The 22,324-nt window shown below is 51.6% G+C and overlaps 1 protein-coding gene across 1 annotated transcript in view; it reads right to left on the reverse strand.

The window, feature by feature from the left end:
* LOC134603273 (meiosis-specific nuclear structural protein 1-like) overlaps nt 1-22,324 on the reverse strand; it is a 115,470-nt gene that overhangs the window by 10,900 nt on the left and 82,246 nt on the right. The window contains exons 4-7 of the mRNA XM_063449087.1: nt 19,336-19,417; nt 18,665-18,792; nt 17,615-17,699; nt 2,865-3,094 (exon numbers count right to left, since the gene is read on the reverse strand). Coding sequence (XP_063305157.1) covers nt 2,865-3,094; nt 17,615-17,699; nt 18,665-18,792; nt 19,336-19,417 — 525 coding nt within the window. The remainder of the gene's footprint in view (nt 1-2,864; nt 3,095-17,614; nt 17,700-18,664; nt 18,793-19,335; nt 19,418-22,324) is intronic.

Consider the following 22,324-nt stretch of genomic DNA (forward strand, 5'->3'; position numbering starts at 1 on the left):
CTCCAGGCCTGACCCAGTATGCAACAACATCCCTGTATTAACTGCTCCAGGACTGACACAGTATGCAACAACATTGCTGTATTATATGCTCCAGGACTGACACAGTATGCAACAACATTGCTGTATTAACTGCTCCAGGACTGACACAGTATGCAACAACATTGCGGTATTAACTGATCCAGGACTGACAAGGTATGCAACAACTTTGCTGTATTAATTGCTTCAGGCCTGACGCAGTATGCATCCTCCAAGCAGCACCTCTGTACATTGATCATTCAAGCAGTGACAATATGAATGCTGGGTTTCAATTCTTGAGAAACATTTTTTATTGATTCAATGGAGAGAAGTACAGATACAAACCCAAGTGTCCTCAAACCTCCCAAATATATATATATATATATATATATATATATATATATATATATAAAAAAGTAATGAAGGGAGCACACTAGGTCTTAAAAATAGTGCAAAATTATTTACTGCATTCCAAAGAATACATCGCTGTGGTATACAAACAAATCAACGTTTCGACCCTGCTGGGTCTTTATCAAGATCACAGTGCACAATGAAAATTACTTACAATTTATACATAATCGTGTGTTAAGCTTACCATTAAGATGATCGGACAGCCTGTAGACTGAAAACCCGGAAGTGAGAACCACCCCGTGACATCGTGCGTGTGACGTATTGCGTATTGCGTGAATAGCGTAGTTACTAGGTAACTACGTCCAAGGAGTACAAACGTATTGCGTATTGCATAAATAGCGTAGTTGCTAGGTAACTACGTCCAAGGAATAAAAACAAACGCCCGATAGAGGCAAAACGAAAACGAAGAGGCTACACCAGCCTACCGACATATACACACAGGAGAACTAAGCCCATCTCCCCAGAATCTGCATGTGTGCATCCATGTGCGTGCTAGAACTAAGTGCAGTGAAACAAAAGTGCATAAAAACATCGAAGTGAAAACCCTAGAGTGTGCAAACTGTGTACATACAATATCATATGCAGATAAGGATCGGGCTAGGTCATATATCAAAAATTGTTACAAGGTCACATTGTAATATCTACCAATACAAGGTATATGGGCATTGTAGTATATACCACTATAGGGTATATGAGTTTAACCTTTATTACTGTACCATAGTATAGGCATTTGAGCTGGAAGCATGAAATTATAGTGTGGCTAGACTTACTATATTCATATAAGTATGTACAATTGTATCCCACATACAGATTTATTCTGTGCCAATCTGAACCTATTTTCACCTAATCTGTTATTTCTACCCTCCATATTAGGGACTCTTTACTGACTCGCCTTTAAATCTATTCCGTGTATGTAACACGTCAGAGATCAAACTGTAGTAGCTGATTTACTTATTGCAGAATAAACTGTGTGGGTTTGTACATTATAGAGTAGTGGATTATTCTATAGTATAGAGATCGGGAATTGCAGCTTGGTTATCAAGTCTAACAAGAAGTGTACTATGGAGCTGCAGGAATGATTTTCAGAATACTAGATAATATCCTACATGAGCATAATTCAATTTATAGCTATAGGGATCCTAATTTAAAGAAACATGGACAATACAAGATGTTCATTAAGTCCATTTGGGGTCACTGTGTTGAGGTGATGAATCCAATGGGCCTCGCGTTGTAGGAGCAACTTGGATCTATCACCTCCTCTCGGTTGTGCCGGGACATGGTCGATTGCAATGAACCGTAATGAAGGTAAATGATGGTTACTGGCCAAAAAATGTTTCGCAACGGGTTTTTCGGTCCGTTGGTCTCTGAACGCCGTCATTATTCCGGACCGGTGTCCCCTAATCCGGTCTCTCAAAGTCATATCGGTTTTACCGACGTACGAGAGTCCACAGGGGCACGTGATCATATATATGACGTGTGTAGTCATACACGTAATGTAGTGTTTAATTGCCATTCTTTTGCCACTATGGGGATGGGCAAATGTCGATCCTGTCAGCATATGGCTGCAGGTAACGCATCCGCTACATTTGAAGCAGCCTTTTTGTGGATAAGAGGTGGTTTGGCATAGCAGTGCCGAGGATCATTCCGAACCAATAGGTCCCTTAGGTTGCGGCCCCGTCTGTAACTAATCGTAGGGCTCTGTTTGAATTTTTTAGGGAGATTTGGGTCTGATTGAAATATATTCCAGTTTTTATATATGGATTTTTTAAGTGACGAAGTTGCCGTGTTGTATGTCAGAGGAAGGAAGAGCTTATCCTTTATATTGGACTTGGTGGTTTTAGTCCGTTTGAATTTACTCAGAGCTTTATCCTGTGCGGTATCCAGTGTCCTGGGATGGAATCCCCTTGCTAAGAAGCGATCACGGACTTCTTGTAGTTGCTCTTCGCATTTACTCGAGTTACTATTAAACCTTAGCACTCGTAGGAACTGTGATATGGGTAGAGAGTCCTTAATGTGTTGAGGATGGAAGCTGGTAGCCGATAATAATGTATATTTTTAACATAAGTTTAAAAGTACGGTAATCAAGGAGATCAGTATATGTACACTATATACTAATCTAAATAGCCAGGAGAAATCTTTTAGGTTAGAAATACAGGTTTGCTATTCTAATGTTAGAGTGTTCCTTTAAGTAGATGTGATAGTAAATGTATTTACTAGCATGTATTTACTGTGGAAAAGAGGAATTTGCCGTTTTGGTAAAATGATCAGGGGAAAATAAAGGTATAAATGGTTTGTGTAGTTTTCCAAGTGGTCTACGTAAAAAAATTAAAAAATAAAATAAAAAATGTTTCTAAATTTATAAACTAACCCAAAGGAGACGTAGGGGCAATAAAGTTTGGAAACGCCCATGTAGTAAGCCAGCCAGTGGTTATACTTACATTAGGTCTTCCTCAAAGATCTTTCTTACAATTTCATCAACCAGCAGTTTCTCCCTCAGGAACTCCTCATATACATCTTGCTTCTTCAATTCCTTTTCCTCCAGCTGTCTCTCCAACTCGGATTGGTAAAGTAGCTTCCCCTGATAGTGTCTAGTTTGTTTGATTAGCGCTTTTTCTGAAGGTCTTTTGTTTTCCTCTTTTATTTTTCGAGCAATCTCAGAATATTTGTTCTGTTTAGCAGGAAAATATTATACAACAACCACAAAGTTACAGTCATGAATTCTTCATTTTATCACCTTAAAAGCAAAGACCTTAAATAATAAACCAATATTGATCCTATTGATTACATAAAAAAATATTTTGATAAATGTTTTCCCTTACATTGTTCCACAGTAAGTTATTAAAACAGTTTTAATGGTTTTACACTTAACTGGGCCATTGAATGACTAAAGAATACATTTCGTCCACATATTGACATATACAGGCAGAATAGACCTAATGCTGAAGTAGGAAGTTTCCCAGAGTAAGGCTGGGAGGAAGAGGCACAGAGTGGGACTGGAGCGGAAGAGGCACAGAGTGGGGCTGAGGCGGAGAGAGACACAGAGTGGGGCTGCGGCGGAGAGAGACACAGAGTGGGGCTGAGGCGGAGAGAGACACAGAGTGGGGCTGAGGCGGAGAGAGACACAGAGTGGGGCTGAGGCGGAGAGAGAGACAGAGTGGGGCTGAGGCGGAGAGAGACACAGAGTGGGGCTGGGGGGAGAGAGACACAGAGTGGGGCTGGGGCGGGAGAGAGACACAGAGTGGGGCTGTGGGGGGAGAGAGACACAGAGTGGGGCTGTGGGGGGAGAGAGACACAGAGTGGGGCTGGGGCGGGAGAGAGACACAGAGTGGGGCTGGGGCGGGAGAGAGACACAGAGTGGGGCTGGGGCGGAGAGAGACACAGAGTGGGGCTGGGGCGGAGAGAGACACAGAGTGGGGCTGGGGCGGAGAGAGACACAGAGTGGGGCTGGGGCGGAGAGAGACACAGAGTGGGGCTGGGGCGGAGAGAGACACAGAGTGGGGCTGGGGCGGAGAGAGACACAGAGTGGGGCTGGGGCGGAGAGAGACACAGAGTGGGGCTGGGGCGGAGAGAGACACAGAGTGGGGCTGGGGCGGAGAGAGAGACAGAGTGGGGCTGGGGCGGAGAGAGACACAGAGTGGGGCTGGGGCGGAGAGAGACACAGAGTGGGGCTGGGGCGGAGAGAGACACAGAGTGGGGCTGGGGCGGAGAGAGACACAGAGTGGGGCTGGGGCGGAGAGAGACACAGAGTGGGGCTGGGGCGGAGAGAGACACAGAGTGGGGCTGGGGCGGAGAGAGACACAGAGTGGGGCTGGGGCGGGAGAGAGACACAGAGTGGGGCTGGGGCAGGAGAGAGACACAGAGTGGGGCTGGGGCGGGAGAGAGACACAGAGTGGGGCTGGGGCGGGAGAGAGACACAGAGTGGGGCTGGGGCGGGAGAGAGACACAGAGTGGGGCTGGGGCGGGAGAGAGACACAGAGTGGGGCTGGGGCGGGAGAGAGACACAGAGTGGGGCTGGGGCGGGAGAGAGACACAGAGTGGGGCTGGGGCGGGAGAGAGACACAGAGTGGGGCTGGGGCGGGAGAGAGACACAGAGTGGGGCTGGGGCGGGAGAGAGACACAGAGTGGGGCTGGGGGGGAGAGAGACACAGAGTGGGGCTGGGTGGGGAGAGAGACACAGAGTGGGGCTGGGGGGAGAGAGACACAGAGTGGGGCTGGGGGGTGAGACACACATAGTGGGGCTGGGGCGGAGAGAGACACAGAGTGGGGCTGGGGCGGAGAGAGACACAGAGTGGGGCTGGGGCGGAGAGAGACACAGAGTGGGGCTGGGGCGGAGAGAGACACAGAGTGGGGCTGGGGCGGAGAGAGACACAGAGTGGGGCTGGGGCGGAGAGAGACACAGAGTGGGGCTGGGGCGGAGAGAGACACAGAGTGGGGCTGGGGCGGAGAGAGACACAGAGTGGGGCTGGGGCGGAGAGAGACACAGAGTGGGGCTGGGGCGGAGAGAGACACAGAGTGGGGCTGGGGCGGAGAGAGACACAGAGTGGGGCTGGGGCGGAGAGAGACACAGAGTGGGGCTGGGGCGGAGAGAGACACAGAGTGGGGCTGGGGGAAGGAGACACAGAATGGGGCTGGGGGAAGGAGACACAGAATGGGGCTGTGGGGAAGGAGACACAGAGTGGGGTTGGGAGAGGAGGAGACACACTGTGGGGTTTGGGAGGAACAGACACACTGTGGGGTTTGGGAGGAAGAGACACACGGTGGGGTTTGGGGGGAGAGAGACACAGAGTGGGGCTGGGGGGGAGAGAGACACAGAGTGGGGCTGGGGGGGAGAGAGACACAGAGTGGGGCTGGGGGGGAGAGAGACACAGAGTGGGGCTGGGGGAAGGAGACACAGAATGGGGCTGTGGGGAAGGAGACACAGAGTGGGGTTGGGAGAGGAGGAGACACACTGTGGGGTTTGGGAGGAACAGACACACTGTGGGGTTTGGGAGGAAGAGACACACGGTGGGGTTTGGGGGGAGAGAGACACAGAGTGGGGCTGGGGGGGAGAGAGACACAGAGTGGGGCTGGGGGGGAGAGAGACACAGAGTGGGGCTGGGGGGGAGAGAGACACAGAGTGGGGCTGGGGGGGAGAGAGACACAGAGTGGGGCTGGGGGAAGGAGACACAGAATGGGGCTGTGGGGAAGGAGACACAGAGTGGGGTTGGGAGAGGAGGAGACACACTGTGGGGTTTGGGAGGAACAGACACACTGTGGGGTTTGGGAGGAAGAGACACACGGTGGGGTTTGGGGGGAGAGAGACACAGAGTGGGGCTGGGGGGGAGAGAGACACAGAGTGGGGCTGGGGGGAGAGAGGCACAGAGTGGGGCTGGAGGGGAGAGAGGCACAGAGTGGGGCTGGGGGGAGAGAGGCACAGAGTGGGGCTGCGGGGGAGAGAGGCACAGAGTGGGGCTGCGGGGGAAAGAGACACAGAGTGGGGCTGCGGGGGAGAGAGACACAGAGTGGGGCTGCGGGGGAGAGAGACACAGAGTGGGGCTGGGGGAGAGAGACACAGAGTGGGGCTGGGGGGAGAGAGACACAGAGTGGGGCTGAGGCGGAGAGAGACACAGAGTGGGGCTGAGGCGGAGAGAGACACAGAGTGGGGCTGAGGCGGAGAGAGACACAGAGTGGGGCTGAGGCGGAGAGAGACACAGAGTGGGGCTGGGGGGGAGAGAGACACAGAGTGGGGCTGGGGCGGGAGAGAGACACAGAGTGGGGCTGTGGGGGGAGAGAGACACAGAGTGGGGCTGTGGGGAAGGAGACACAGAGTGGGGTTGGGAGAGGAGGAGACACACTGTGGGGTTTGGGAGGAACAGACACACTGTGGGGTTTGGGAGGAAGAGACACACGGTGGGGTTTGGGGGGAGAGAGACACAGAGTGGGGCTGGGGGGGAGAGAGACACAGAGTGGGGCTGGGGGGGAGAGAGACACAGAGTGGGGCTGGGGGAAGGAGACACAGAATGGGGCTGTGGGGAAGGAGACACAGAGTGGGGTTGGGAGAGGAGGAGACACACTGTGGGGTTTGGGAGGAACAGACACACTGTGGGGTTTGGGAGGAAGAGACACACGGTGGGGTTTGGGGGGAGAGAGACACAGAGTGGGGTTCGGGGGGAGAGAGACACAGAGTGGGGCTGGGGGGGAGAGAGACACAGAGTGGGGCTGGGGGGGAGAGAGGCACAGAGTGGGGCTGGGGGGGAGAGAGGCACAGAGTGGGGCTGGGGGGGAGAGAGGCACAGAGTGGGGCTGCGGGGGAGAGAGGCACAGAGTGGGGCTGCGGGGGAGAGAGGCACAGAGTGGGGCTGCGGGGGAGAGAGGCACAGAGTGGGGCTGCGGGGGAGAGAGGCACAGAGTGGGGCTGCGGGGGAGAGAGACACAGAGTGGGGCTGCGGGGGAGAGAGACACAGAGTGGGGCTGCGGGGGAGAGAGACACAGAGTGGGGCTGCGGGGGAGAGAGACACAGAGTGGGGCTGGGGGAGAGAGACACAGAGTGGGGCTGGGGGGAGAGAGACACAGAGTGGGGCTGAGGCGGAGAGAGACACAGAGTGGGGCTGAGGCGGAGAGAGACACAGAGTGGGGCTGAGGCGGAGAGAGACACAGAGTGGGGCTGGGGGGGAGAGAGGCACAGAGTGGGGCTGCGGGGGAGAGAGGCACAGAGTGGGGCTGCGGGGGAGAGAGACACAGAGTGGGGCTGCGGGGGAGAGAGACACAGAGTGGGGCTGCGGGGGAGAGAGACACAGAGTGGGGCTGGGGGAGAGAGACACAGAGTGGGGCTGGGGGGAGAGAGACACAGAGTGGGGCTGAGGCGGAGAGAGACACAGAGTGGGGCTGAGGCGGAGAGAGACACAGAGTGGGGCTGAGGCGGAGAGAGACACAGAGTGGGGCTGGGGGGGAGAGAGACACAGAGTGGGGCTGGGGAGGGAGAGAGACACAGAGTGGGGCTGTGGGGGGAGAGAGACACAGAGTGGGGCTGTGGGGAAGGAGACACAGAGTGGGGTTGGGAGAGGAGGAGACACACTGTGGGGTTTGGGAGGAACAGACACACTGTGGGGTTTGGGAGGAAGAGACACACGGTGGGGTTTGGGGGGAGAGAGACACAGAGTGGGGCTGGGGGGGAGAGAGACACAGAGTGGGGCTGGGGGGGAGAGAGACACAGAGTGGGGCTGGGGGAAGGAGACACAGAATGGGGCTGTGGGGAAGGAGACACAGTGTGGGGTTGGGAGAGGAGGAGACACACTGTGGGGTTTGGGAGGAACAAACACACTGTGGGTTTGGGAGGAAGAGACACACGGTGGGGTTTGGGGGGAAGAGACACACGGTGGGGTTTGGGGGGAAGAGACACACGGTGGGGTTTGGGGGGAGAGAGACACAGAGTGGGGCTGGGGGGGAGAGAGAAACAGAGTGGGGCTGGGGGGGAGAGAGACACAGAGTGGGGCTGGGGGGTGAGACACACATAGTGGGGCTGGGGGGAGAGAGACACAGAGTGGGGCTGGGGCGGAGAGAGACACAGAGTGGGGCTGGGGCGGAGAGAGACACAGAGTGGGGCTGGGGCGGAGAGAGACACAGAGTGGGGCTGGGGCGGAGAGAGACACAGAGTGGGGCTGGGGCGGAGAGAGACACAGAGTGGGGCTGGGGCGGAGAGAGACACAGAGTGGGGCTGGGGCGGAGAGAGACACAGAGTGGGGCTGGGGCGGAGCGAGACACAGAGTGGGGCTGGGGGAAGGAGACACAGAATGGGGCTGGGGGAAGGAGACACAGAATGGGGCTGTGGGGAAGGAGACACAGAGTGGGGTTGGGAGAGGAGGAGACACACTGTGGGGTTTGGGAGGAACAGACACACTGTGGGGTTTGGGAGGAACAGACACACTGTGGGGTTTGGGAGGAAGAGACACACGGTGGGGTTTGGGGGGAGAGAGACACAGAGTGGGGCTGGGGGGGAGAGAGACACAGAGTGGGGCTGGGGGGGAGAGAGACACAGAGTGGGGCTGGGGGAAGGAGACACAGAATGGGGCTGTGGGGAAGGAGACACAGAGTGGGGTTGGGAGAGGAGGAGACACACTGTGGGGTTTGGGAGGAACAGACACACTGTGGGGTTTGGGAGGAAGAGACACACGGTGGGGTTTGGGGGGAGAGAGACACAGAGTGGGGCTGGGGGGGAGAGAGACACAGAGTGGGGCTGGGGGGGAGAGAGGCACAGAGTGGGGCTGGGGGGGAGAGAGGCACAGAGTGGGGCTGGGGGGAGAGAGGCACAGAGTGGGGCTGGGGGGGAGAGAGGCACAGAGTGGGGCTGGGGGAGAGACACACAGAGTGGGGCTGGGGGGAGAGAGACACAGAGTGGGGCTGAGGCGGAGAGAGACACAGAGTGGGGCTGAGGCGGAGAGAGACACAGAGTGGGGCTGAGGCGGAGAGAGACACAGAGTGGGGCTGGGGGGGAGAGAGACACAGAGTGGGGCTGGGGAGGGAGAGAGACACAGAGTGGGGCTGTGGGGGGAGAGAGACACAGAGTGGGGCTGTGGGGAAGGAGACACAGAGTGGGGTTGGGAGAGGAGGAGACACACTGTGGGGTTTGGGAGGAACAGACACACTGTGGGGTTTGGGAGGAAGAGACACACGGTGGGGTTTGGGGGGAGAGAGACACAGAGTGGGGCTGGGGGGGAGAGAGACACAGAGTGGGGCTGGGGGGGAGAGAGACACAGAGTGGGGCTGGGGGAAGGAGACACAGAATGGGGCTGTGGGGAAGGAGACACAGTGTGGGGTTGGGAGAGGAGGAGACACACTGTGGGGTTTGGGAGGAACAAACACACTGTGGGTTTGGGAGGAAGAGACACACGGTGGGGTTTGGGGGGAAGAGACACACGGTGGGGTTTGGGGGGAAGAGACACACGGTGGGGTTTGGGGGGAGAGAGACACAGAGTGGGGCTGGGGGGGAGAGAGAAACAGAGTGGGGCTGGGGGGGAGAGAGACACAGAGTGGGGCTGGGGGGTGAGACACACATAGTGGGGCTGGGGGGAGAGAGACACAGAGTGGGGCTGGGGCGGAGAGAGACACAGAGTGGGGCTGGGGCGGAGAGAGACACAGAGTGGGGCTGGGGCGGAGAGAGACACAGAGTGGGGCTGGGGCGGAGAGAGACACAGAGTGGGGCTGGGGCGGAGAGAGACACAGAGTGGGGCTGGGGCGGAGAGAGACACAGAGTGGGGCTGGGGCGGAGAGAGACACAGAGTGGGGCTGGGGCGGAGCGAGACACAGAGTGGGGCTGGGGGAAGGAGACACAGAATGGGGCTGGGGGAAGGAGACACAGAATGGGGCTGTGGGGAAGGAGACACAGAGTGGGGTTGGGAGAGGAGGAGACACACTGTGGGGTTTGGGAGGAGGAGACACACTGTGGGGTTTGGGAGGAAGAGACACACGGTGGGGTTTGGGGGGAGAGAGACACAGAGTGGGGCTGGGGGGGAGAGAGACACAGAGTGGGGCTGGGGGGGAGAGAGGCACAGAGTGGGGTTGGGAGAGGAGGAGACACACTGTGGGGTTTGGGAGGAACAGACACACTGTGGGGTTTGGGAGGAAGAGACACACGGTGGGGTTTGGGGGGAGAGAGACACAGAGTGGGGCTGGGGGGGAGAGAGACACAGAGTGGGGCTGGGGGGGAGAGAGACACAGAGTGGGGCTGGGGGGGAGAGAGACACAGAGTGGGGCTGGGGGGGAGAGAGACACAGAGTGGGGCTGGGGGAAGGAGACACAGAATGGGGCTGTGGGGAAGGAGACACAGAGTGGGGTTGGGAGAGGAGGAGACACACTGTGGGGTTTGGGAGGAACAGACACACTGTGGGGTTTGGGAGGAAGAGACACACGGTGGGGTTTGGGGGGAGAGAGACACAGAGTGGGGCTGGGGGGGAGAGAGACACAGAGTGGGGCTGGGGGGAGAGAGGCACAGAGTGGGGCTGGAGGGGAGAGAGGCACAGAGTGGGGCTGGGGGGAGAGAGGCACAGAGTGGGGCTGCGGGGGAGAGAGGCACAGAGTGGGGCTGCGGGGGAAAGAGACACAGAGTGGGGCTGCGGGGGAGAGAGACACAGAGTGGGGCTGCGGGGGAGAGAGACACAGAGTGGGGCTGGGGGAGAGAGACACAGAGTGGGGCTGGGGGGAGAGAGACACAGAGTGGGGCTGAGGCGGAGAGAGACACAGAGTGGGGCTGAGGCGGAGAGAGACACAGAGTGGGGCTGAGGCGGAGAGAGACACAGAGTGGGGCTGAGGCGGAGAGAGACACAGAGTGGGGCTGGGGGGGAGAGAGACACAGAGTGGGGCTGGGGCGGGAGAGAGACACAGAGTGGGGCTGTGGGGGGAGAGAGACACAGAGTGGGGCTGTGGGGAAGGAGACACAGAGTGGGGTTGGGAGAGGAGGAGACACACTGTGGGGTTTGGGAGGAACAGACACACTGTGGGGTTTGGGAGGAAGAGACACACGGTGGGGTTTGGGGGGAGAGAGACACAGAGTGGGGCTGGGGGGGAGAGAGACACAGAGTGGGGCTGGGGGGGAGAGAGACACAGAGTGGGGCTGGGGGAAGGAGACACAGAATGGGGCTGTGGGGAAGGAGACACAGAGTGGGGTTGGGAGAGGAGGAGACACACTGTGGGGTTTGGGAGGAACAGACACACTGTGGGGTTTGGGAGGAAGAGACACACGGTGGGGTTTGGGGGGAGAGAGACACAGAGTGGGGTTCGGGGGGAGAGAGACACAGAGTGGGGCTGGGGGGGAGAGAGACACAGAGTGGGGCTGGGGGGGAGAGAGGCACAGAGTGGGGCTGGGGGGGAGAGAGGCACAGAGTGGGGCTGGGGGGGAGAGAGGCACAGAGTGGGGCTGCGGGGGAGAGAGGCACAGAGTGGGGCTGCGGGGGAGAGAGGCACAGAGTGGGGCTGCGGGGGAGAGAGGCACAGAGTGGGGCTGCGGGGGAGAGAGACACAGAGTGGGGCTGCGGGGGAGAGAGACACAGAGTGGGGCTGCGGGGGAGAGAGACACAGAGTGGGGCTGCGGGGGAGAGAGACACAGAGTGGGGCTGGGGGAGAGAGACACAGAGTGGGGCTGGGGGGAGAGAGACACAGAGTGGGGCTGAGGCGGAGAGAGACACAGAGTGGGGCTGAGGCGGAGAGAGACACAGAGTGGGGCTGAGGCGGAGAGAGACACAGAGTGGGGCTGGGGGGGAGAGAGGCACAGAGTGGGGCTGCGGGGGAGAGAGGCACAGAGTGGGGCTGCGGGGGAGAGAGACACAGAGTGGGGCTGCGGGGGAGAGAGACACAGAGTGGGGCTGCGGGGGAGAGAGACACAGAGTGGGGCTGGGGGAGAGAGACACAGAGTGGGGCTGGGGGGAGAGAGACACAGAGTGGGGCTGAGGCGGAGAGAGACACAGAGTGGGGCTGAGGCGGAGAGAGACACAGAGTGGGGCTGAGGCGGAGAGAGACACAGAGTGGGGCTGGGGGGGAGAGAGACACAGAGTGGGGCTGGGGAGGGAGAGAGACACAGAGTGGGGCTGTGGGGGGAGAGAGACACAGAGTGGGGCTGTGGGGAAGGAGACACAGAGTGGGGTTGGGAGAGGAGGAGACACACTGTGGGGTTTGGGAGGAACAGACACACTGTGGGGTTTGGGAGGAAGAGACACACGGTGGGGTTTGGGGGGAGAGAGACACAGAGTGGGGCTGGGGGGGAGAGAGACACAGAGTGGGGCTGGGGGGGAGAGAGACACAGAGTGGGGCTGGGGGAAGGAGACACAGAATGGGGCTGTGGGGAAGGAGACACAGTGTGGGGTTGGGAGAGGAGGAGACACACTGTGGGGTTTGGGAGGAACAAACACACTGTGGGTTTGGGAGGAAGAGACACACGGTGGGGTTTGGGGGGAAGAGACACACGGTGGGGTTTGGGGGGAAGAGACACACGGTGGGGTTTGGGGGGAGAGAGACACAGAGTGGGGCTGGGGGGGAGAGAGAAACAGAGTGGGGCTGGGGGGGAGAGAGACACAGAGTGGGGCTGGGGGGTGAGACACACATAGTGGGGCTGGGGGGAGAGAGACACAGAGTGGGGCTGGGGCGGAGAGAGACACAGAGTGGGGCTGGGGCGGAGAGAGACACAGAGTGGGGCTGGGGCGGAGAGAGACACAGAGTGGGGCTGGGGCGGAGAGAGACACAGAGTGGGGCTGGGGCGGAGAGAGACACAGAGTGGGGCTGGGGCGGAGAGAGACACAGAGTGGGGCTGGGGCGGAGAGAGACACAGAGTGGGGCTGGGGCGGAGCGAGACACAGAGTGGGGCTGGGGGAAGGAGACACAGAATGGGGCTGGGGGAAGGAGACACAGAATGGGGCTGTGGGGAAGGAGACACAGAGTGGGGTTGGGAGAGGAGGAGACACACTGTGGGGTTTGGGAGGAACAGACACACTGTGGGGTTTGGGAGGAACAGACACACTGTGGGGTTTGGGAGGAAGAGACACACGGTGGGGTTTGGGGGGAGAGAGACACAGAGTGGGGCTGGGGGGGAGAGAGACACAGAGTGGGGCTGGGGGGGAGAGAGACACAGAGTGGGGCTGGGGGAAGGAGACACAGAATGGGGCTGTGGGGAAGGAGACACAGAGTGGGGTTGGGAGAGGAGGAGACACACTGTGGGGTTTGGGAGGAACAGACACACTGTGGGGTTTGGGAGGAAGAGACACACGGTGGGGTTTGGGGGGAGAGAGACACAGAGTGGGGCTGGGGGGGAGAGAGACACAGAGTGGGGCTGGGGGGGAGAGAGGCACAGAGTGGGGCTGGGGGGGAGAGAGGCACAGAGTGGGGCTGGGGGGAGAGAGGCACAGAGTGGGGCTGGGGGGGAGAGAGGCACAGAGTGGGGCTGCGGGGGAGAGAGGCACAGAGTGGGGCTGCGGGGGAGAGAGGCACAGAGTGGGGCTGCGGGGGAGAGAGGCACAGAGTGGGGCTGCGGGGGAGAGAGACACAGAGTGGGGCTGCGGGGGAGAGAGACACAGAGTGGGGCTGCGGGGGAGAGAGACACAGAGTGGGGCTGCGGGGGAGAGAGACACAGAGTGGGGCTGCGGGGGAGAGAGACACAGAGTGGGGCTGCGGGGGAGAGAGACACAGAGTGGGGCTGGGGGGAGAGAGACACAGAGTGGGGCTGGGGGGAGAGAGACACAGAGTGGGGCTGGGGGGGAGAGAGACACAAAGTGGGGCTGGGGGAGAGAGACACAAAGTGGGGCTGGGGGGGAGAGAGACACAGAGTGGGGCTGGGGAGGGAGAGAGACACAGAGTGGGGCTGGGGAGGGAGAGAGACACAGAGTGGGGCTGAGGGGGAGAGAGAGAGTGGGGCTGGGGGGGAGAGAGACACAGAATGGGGCTGGGGGAAGGAGACACAGAATGGGGCTGGGGGAAGGAGACACAGAGTGGGGTTGGGAGTGGAGGAGACACACTGTGTGGGTTTGGGGGGAAGAGACACACGGTGAGGTTTGGGAGGAAGAGACACACGGTGGGGTTTGGGAGGAAGAGACACACGGTGGGGTTTGGGAGGAAGAGACACACGGTGGGGTTTGGGAGGAAGAGACACACGGTGGGGTTTGGGAGGAAGAGACACACGGTGGGGTTTGGGAGGAAGAGACATCCGGTGGGATTTGGGAGGAATATACACACGGTGGGGCTGGAGAAAAGAGACAAATAAAGGGGCTGTGAGGGAGTAAGAGACACACAAAAGAGCTGGGAGAGAAAGAGACCCACATAAGGGTCTGTAGGGGATGTTATAGACACACAAGTGGAGTGGAGTGTTAAAGGGGAATGTAAGGCATTAAAAAATTGAAGAGAGGGGTTAAAGGGATAGTTTAGGCACCATAACTTTTTCTAAATAAAGTTGTTATGATGCCAGGAGGCCCCAGGCACATTTTTACCTTAAGGGGTTAAACCGTTCTTGGACAGTTTAACCCAAAGCTGACTCCAGTGCTGATCTCAACTCCCCCCAGGTGGCATTTGGCTTCTGATATTTCAGTTTCAGGAAATGTGGAGTGCATTCAGTTAATCAGTGACTGATTCACAAAACTGGCTTGAAAATAAATGTAAATTTCTCAGCCAGTAAGTGGCGCCCCTGCCCAGCGGCACTCTGCACTCTACTGAATTTGAAATTCCAGAAGCCGGATGGCGCCTGGAGAATGTTGAGTTCAATGCTGGAGGCACTTTGTGCTTAAACCGTTTGAGAATGATTTAACTCCTTAATATAAATGAAGATGCATTGTGGGGAGAGTGGGCAGCAAAATGTATCTTGTTGCCCAAAATCATTGCACTGGCCCTGTGTAAAATACACCTAATGTGCTTGAGCACATACAAATGTATATACTTAAAATTCTTATTATATAGGCTAACTTTGAATCCTGTTTCATTTAAACTCTTTTTGACAAACAAACAATTAGACACACAACGTAGTGTCCATAGCTTGAGAGCTTAGATAATCTAAACCTCTGGTAGAATCAGCTCTCTATTCTCCATATCAGAGATGGCTTGCTTTGTCATGGCTGATGTTCAGTGCCATGGTTATCCCCTACACTAATATGTATCCATCCAATGCAAATCTTGTCAGAATTTTTACAACATGCAAACGCAAAGCTGGTTTTAAATTTTGCTTCTGTGTTCAACAAGGCTTATCTACCAAAGCTTGCGTGTACAAGGATCAGGTAAATGAAGGGCCAGATTAACATAGGGGCTGATGGAGCTGCAGCTCCAGGCCCAGGCCCAGGCCCATGCCCTTTGAATAGGCCCATTAAAAAAATAAAATAAAAAGTTGTACATTTTTTTTTAACGCATTACTCTTAGGTTTGCCACTTGACTGGTATTTTACTGGCACAGCTGGTATTTGAGGCTGCCTGACCTGTGCCAGTATTGCAGTAATACCGGCAATAGAAATGCAGGTATTTTTCTCAGTATAAACGGAAATGACTCTGCAATACCAGCACCGGCCAGTAGGGGTCACTGTGTGTGGAGAGAGGCAGGGATAGGAAGTAACAGCATATCCCTCCCTGCCTCTCTCTACTACTCACTGATCCGTGGGGGAGCAGCTACACAGCACAGAGAGTCCAGACAGCAGCTCTACAGCTCAGGTAAGTGAGGGATGGGGGGAAAGGCAGCAGGGAGACATGGGGACCCTGAGGCACTAGTGGACACTGAGAAACTAGGGGACACGTGGGGACACAGACACTAGGGGATACTGGGAGACCTGGGGACACTGAGACACTGGAAAACACGGGGACACTGAGACACTAGAGGATACTGGGAGAAATGGGGTCACTGTGAGACATTGGGACACAGAGACACTAGGGACCCAGTGTCCCCTAGTCTCCCAGTGTCCCCTAGTCTCCCAGTGTCTGTGTCCCCATGTCTCAGTGTCCCCATGTCTCAGTGTCCCTAGTGTCTCAGTGTCCCTAGTGTCTCAGTGTCCCTAGTGTCTCAGTGTCCCTAGTGTCTCAGTGTCCCTAGTGTCTCAGTGTCCCCATGGCTCCCAGTTTTCCCTAGTCTCCCAGTGTCTGTGTCTCCATGTCTCCCAGTGTCCCTAAGTGTCTCAGTGCCCCATGTCTTCCAGTGTCCCCAAGTGTCTCAATGTCCCCGGGTCTCTCAGTGACATGGGGACACAGTGAGACATGGGGACACTGGGAGAAATGGGAACACTGAGACACTGGAAGACTACGGGACTGGGCGACATGGGGACACTGACACTGTGATACATAGGGACACTGAGAGACTGGGTGACTTGCAAGACTGAGACACTGGGAGACAGGGAGACACTGGGAGCAATCCATCTATACAGAAGAATCAAACTGTGAGTAGTTTGTTGGTGATTTTACAGAATTTTCTCTTATGTCACTCCTTGTGATTTACATCATGTGATGTCACGCATAACTAATTAATTATACAAATGTATATTTTTTCCAAGAAAGGTGGCAACCCTAACTACTCTTCACATACTCTTGCTTAAAGGAACACTATAGGGTCAGGAATACAATCATGTATTTCTTATTTCCTTATTATGTTAAAACCACCATTTAGCCCCGCTGGCCCCTTCTTGACTCCCTAAATATAGTAAACTCTTACTTGTATTTAAGTCTGCCTCTGCTGGCTCTGTCCCTGTCTGCCTCTGAACTGACTCTGTCTGCTGACAGCATCAGAAGTGGTGGTCTGAGCAAATTACAATGCTTCCCCGTAGGATTTGGCTGAGACTGAACTAGGCAGACCAGGGGCAGAGCCAGCACAAGTCAAACATAGCCCTGGCCAATCAGAATCTCCTCATGAAGATAAATTGATTCAATGCATCTCTATGAGGAAAGTTCAGTGTCTGCATGCAGAGGGTGGAGACACTGAATGGCAGTGCTGCACACTAGGCAGTACTGCCCCAGGAGACACCTCTAGCAGCCATCTGCAAAAAGCCTGGAGGGAATGATTCTACTTACCAGAACAAATACAATAAGCTGTAGTTGTTCTGGTGACTATAGTGTCCCTTTAAGTTTGGAAGCTTAAGAGAGATGCATGGGAACAAAACCTGTGTGGACTGGCTGACAAAATTAGTTTAGATAATGCAGACTTTGGTCTCTCTAACACTGTGGCATGTCCCCTTTCTTCTACAGTTACTACATACACATTTTCTCTGTCCCAGACTATATACCAGGAACTTCTGTCAAGCTCAGGGTGCTGCCTGCATAGTATGCCCTTAGTTGGACAGCCTGGATGATTGGCAGGCAGTCTGACATGCATTCATACCAGGCTGGCCTTCCAACTCTTTGGACAAACATGCCCCTTTTTTGGGCATGTTCACCCCTTTTGGCAGGTCTGGTGACGTGATTCGCGCCAGTGGCACACCTTTTACCTTGCCCATTGACTTCCTGCTTCACTGGACCCTGCTGTTAGGGTTATGAATTTACTTGAAAGATGAAAGCATAAATTAGAGATTAGCATAGAGTATGTGTTTTCTTATAGCTGCATCTTTTGAGTTTCCCTCCAACACCATCTCCATCAGTTACATGATGCTTGGGAGGTATGATTGTTTTAGTGTTTTTGGTCAATAAGATTTTGTAAATAGGCCCCATCATAATTGTCATCACCAGGCCCACAGGGCTCTTAATCTGGCCCTGGGTAAATGGCATGTATTTTGCCTTACCGTTAATTCATGTTTCAGGAGTTCTTTCTCAGCAACGTGTGCAGCACGCTCCTTAAGCTTTTCTTTCAGTTCATCTATTAGATGGCTGTGGATTATATAGAATATTGAAAAATCAAGAATTTATTAAAAATAAAAGATACAGCTGCCCTGTTCATTCCCAGCAGGAGGAGAAGGCAACCTTCAGGCAAGTCTAGAATTTAAAATATAAATTTTCATAGAGATGACGTTTGGCAGCACAATGTATACAAAATAAATATATCCTGATAGTAAACTAGTCACCAACTAGATTTTTGGGTCACAGATTTTCCTGATACAATGTATAATCTAAGTGAAGAGAAACCCATTAGGTCTTAGTCCATTTATTATATAAAACAATTAAAATTAAATTAAAATAAAAAAAGAATTATGTATATATAAATGATAGCACTCCAAAGGACTTCGGGGGGTGAGTACCCATGTGGATGTTGTTTCACAATTAGTGTAACCCTATTTATATGCAATATGTACGCTTTTATCACTGTCCTGAAGAAAGTTCAGAATTCTGAACTGAAACGTCGACATTTTTAACCAGCTTTCAACCTCAATAAAAGTTAAGTTTTATTTTTTATTCTATATTAGTCCTTTGGAGTGCTATCATTTCTCTACTTTTTGATTTTTTGTAGACAAGCACCGGGCACAATAAGTTATTTTTTTAAAGGAGTGCAGGCATATGGACTATATATATATATATATATATATATATATATATATATATATATATATATTTATATATACTCTCCGAATCTCATTTTGTTACCTGTATAAAAAACACCTGGGAGCCAGAAATCTTACTGATTGATAGGGGATCAAATACTTATTTCACTCGTTGACATGCAAATCAATTTAGAACTTTTTCGACATGCGTTTTTTTGTTATTCTGTCTCTCACTGTTAAAATACACCTACCATTAAAATTATAGACTGATCATTTCTTTGTCAGTTTGTAAACGTTCAAAATCAGCAGGGGATCAAATACTTTTTTCCCTCACTGTATTTATGTTTAACACAATACCAATCTGTTTGCATTCGCTGCTTTGTTTTCTCATCTTGAAGTTTCTTCTGGTTTATTTTTGCAAGCTCCCACGCCACTCGCTGTTCCTGTTCCAGCTGCTGTTCTTTTAACTTTTTCTCTTCAGCAGTCTAGGGTTACAAATCACATGACTGAATATAGAATACATGGAAATTAATGTTGAGAGGGCAAAAATAATGTGCGTTGGCAAAATGTATCTTCACCTGTGTAGTCCAAAATCCTAGCACTGGCCCTGTGCAAAATAAATCTAATGTGTGCACATTTAAATATATATATACTTAAAATTCTAATTATATAGGGTACATTTGAATCCTGTGTCATTGACAGTCTTTTTGACAAACACAAACAATTCGACACACAACTTGGTGTTCATAACTTGACAGGTCTTTGTTCCCTATATCATAGATGGCTTACTTTGCCATTGGCTGATGTTCAGTGCCTTGGTTATCCATCATTATACACGAATATGTATCATCTACTTCAGTGGAAACATCCAATGCCAGTCTAGCCAAAACTTCACACCATTTTTTCAGAAGTTTTACAACAACCAAACGCAAAGCTGGATTTTAGGATTTGAATTTAGCTTCTATGTTCAACGGGACTTACCCACCAAAGTTTGCATGCATACATAAATGGCATGCATTTTGCCTTACCGTTATTTTAGGTTTCGGTTCTTTCTCAGCAAGCTGTGCAGCACGCTCCTTCACCTTTTGTTGTAGTTCGCGCATTAGACGGCTGTGGATTATATAGATTATTGAACAATGAAGAATTTACATCTACACTAGAACTGTAAGAATAAATCTATACCTTCCTGATAGTCACTGTCTAGATTTTTGGGTGACAGATTCTCCTGATACAACGTATAATGGGAGTAAAGGGAAATCTATTAGGTTTTTGCCCATGCCTTACATTAAATTATATATGAAAAAGACCCTAAGGGGTCGAAACGTTGATTTGAAGATTTGATGTAATTTTTTTTTTGCCACATTAAAACACAGGAAAGAAGTCCTTTTTGAGTGCTCCGATTTATCTTTGATTATATATTTTGGACGTGGGTAGCACCAAAGGCAAGAACAAGTTATAGCCACTTAAGGGTGAGTGCCTAATCTATACCTTTTTGTTTTATATATTTATATATATATATATATATATATATATATATATATATATATATATATATATATATATATATATATATATATCTCAATTTGCATACTGCCTTTATTGCATAGTCTGATTCACTTAAAATTTCTTATCTCCTGCTGTGTTAACAGCCTGCTAGAGCTTACAGTAGCCTCATGAGTGTGATTAAAGTTCAATTTACAATGCAGGAGATAAAAAAAAAAAAGTAAAACTATAAAACCATTTTTTATGCAGGCTGTGTGAGTTACAGTCCGCACCCTGCAAAGCACTGTAATCTGCTCTTTCCCTGACACTACCTGCAGCAAACTACCAGGAACGTTGACAGAACAGCTCCGGACCATTACCAGCCGAAAAGCGCCCAAAAAGCAGAAAGGTATCGCACCTTCAGTGGCGGACATGCTGGGAGCACAGCGGCCCTTACCCATTGCCTTCCGACCCGCTATGCCTTCCCAGGCTAGCCAGGCTCACCAGACTCAGCTTGCCACTCACACCCATACACATCAGGGGCAATACTCTGCTCCTTAGCTGAGGTAAAAAGATTCCTGGCAGCAGAGATTGAAAGGACGGCCCGGTAGGTTAAAGCTGAAATCCAGGCTGTGGGACCCCGCACAGACGCCTTAGAGCCCTGCATGGAGCCCGTGGTTATGGCACACAATGGAGCAGTAGCACTGACCAACATGCTCCTAGACAGAGTCTCAGTGTAACCAGGAGTTGGAGCCAAGTTGCAGGAGATGGCACAAGGAGGAGGCAAAAACCAAAAACACAGTACAGATAAAGGGGTAATCCAAAGGCAGGGTCAGACGAGAAGCAGAAGTCAGGGCTGGCAGCAGAGTATCGTAGTCAGTAAGGCAGGCAGAGGTCAGAGTCCAGGAAATCAGTCAACAGAGAAACAAAGATCCGTCAGGAAACACAAAACAAATAAAATGACCAGATACCAGGTCTCAGGCAGAGCTGGCTTTAACCCCTTAAGGACCGGACTGTTTTTGCGATGTTGTACATTTGCGACCAGGCATCTTTTTACACTTTTGTGGTGTTTGTGTTTAGCTGTAATTTTCCGCTCTCTCATTTACTGTTCCCATATAAATTATATGTTGTTTTTTTCAGGACAAAAAAAGGCTTTCTTTACATACCATTATTTATATAATCTCATGTAAGTTAATAAAAAAAAAATGAAAAAATATGATGAAAAATGTAAAAAAATACATGTTTATTGACTTTTATGTGAAAAATCTTTTACTCATCTACAAAAGCGAATGAAAAAAAATGCTAAATAGATTCAAAATTTTGTCCTGAGTTTTAAAACACCCAGTGTTTACACGCTTTTTGCTATTTTTTTGCATGTTATAGGGCTATAAGTACAAGTAGGATATTGCGGTTTCAAAACATACATTTTTAAAATGTATCAATAGTGACATTGTAACACTATTATCTGTCATAAATCGCTAAATAACACCCCACATGTACATATTTTTTTAAAAGTAGACAACCCAGGGTATTCAATATGGGGTATGTCCAGACTTTTTTAGTAGCCACTTAGTCGCAAACACTGGCCAAAGTTAGCGTTCATATTTGTTTGTGTGTGAAAAAAGTAAAAAACTAAATTGAACGCTAATTTTGGCCAGTGTTTGTGACTAAGTGGTTACTAAAAAAGACTGGACATACCCCATTTGCAATACCTTGGGTTGTCTTCTTTTGCAAATGGTATGCCATCATGAGGGTAATTCTCATTCCTGGGCTACCATACGCTCTCAAAGGCAACGTAACCAACCTGGCCATTTTCAATGTAAAAATATTAGACCCATATATTTGACCCTGTAACTTTCATAAACGCTATAAAACCTGTACATGGGGGGTACTGTTATACTCAGTAGACTTTGCTGAACACAAATATTAGTGTTTCAAAACTGGAAAATGTATCACAACAATTATATCATCAGTAAAAGTGCTGTTTGTGAGTGAAAAATGCAAAAAAAAGTCACTTTCACTGACAATATCATCGCTGTGATATGTTTTACTGTTTTGAATCACTAATATTTGTGTTCAGCGAAGTCTCCCGAGTAAAACAGTACCCCCCATGTACAGGTTTTAGGGTGTCGTAGAACGTTACAGGGTAAAATACAGTGATAGCAAATTAAATTCTCTGGACTTTCGGCCTGGGTTGGCAGGCAGGTCCCTTAAATTGCAATCAATAAAATAACTTAATTATGTAAAAATACTACATAAATACGCACGTAGAATTTAAATATATATGCATATTTATATATTTGAAGTCAACGTGTATATTTATATAATTATTTATGTAATTTTGTATATGGACATATGAATAGTTCGTATTCTTTTTATTTATTTATATATACATAGATATATATACAATTTCATTCTAAGTGTATTTCTATATAAATATATATATATTAATATCAAAATACAGTTAGAATAAAATTTCGTATAGATATATAATTTAAAAAAAAAAAAAAATATTATTATTTTTACATGTTTAAT

This window comes from Pelobates fuscus, chromosome 3 (assembly GCF_036172605.1).
Source record: "Pelobates fuscus isolate aPelFus1 chromosome 3, aPelFus1.pri, whole genome shotgun sequence".
NCBI lineage: Eukaryota > Metazoa > Chordata > Amphibia > Anura > Pelobatidae > Pelobates > Pelobates fuscus.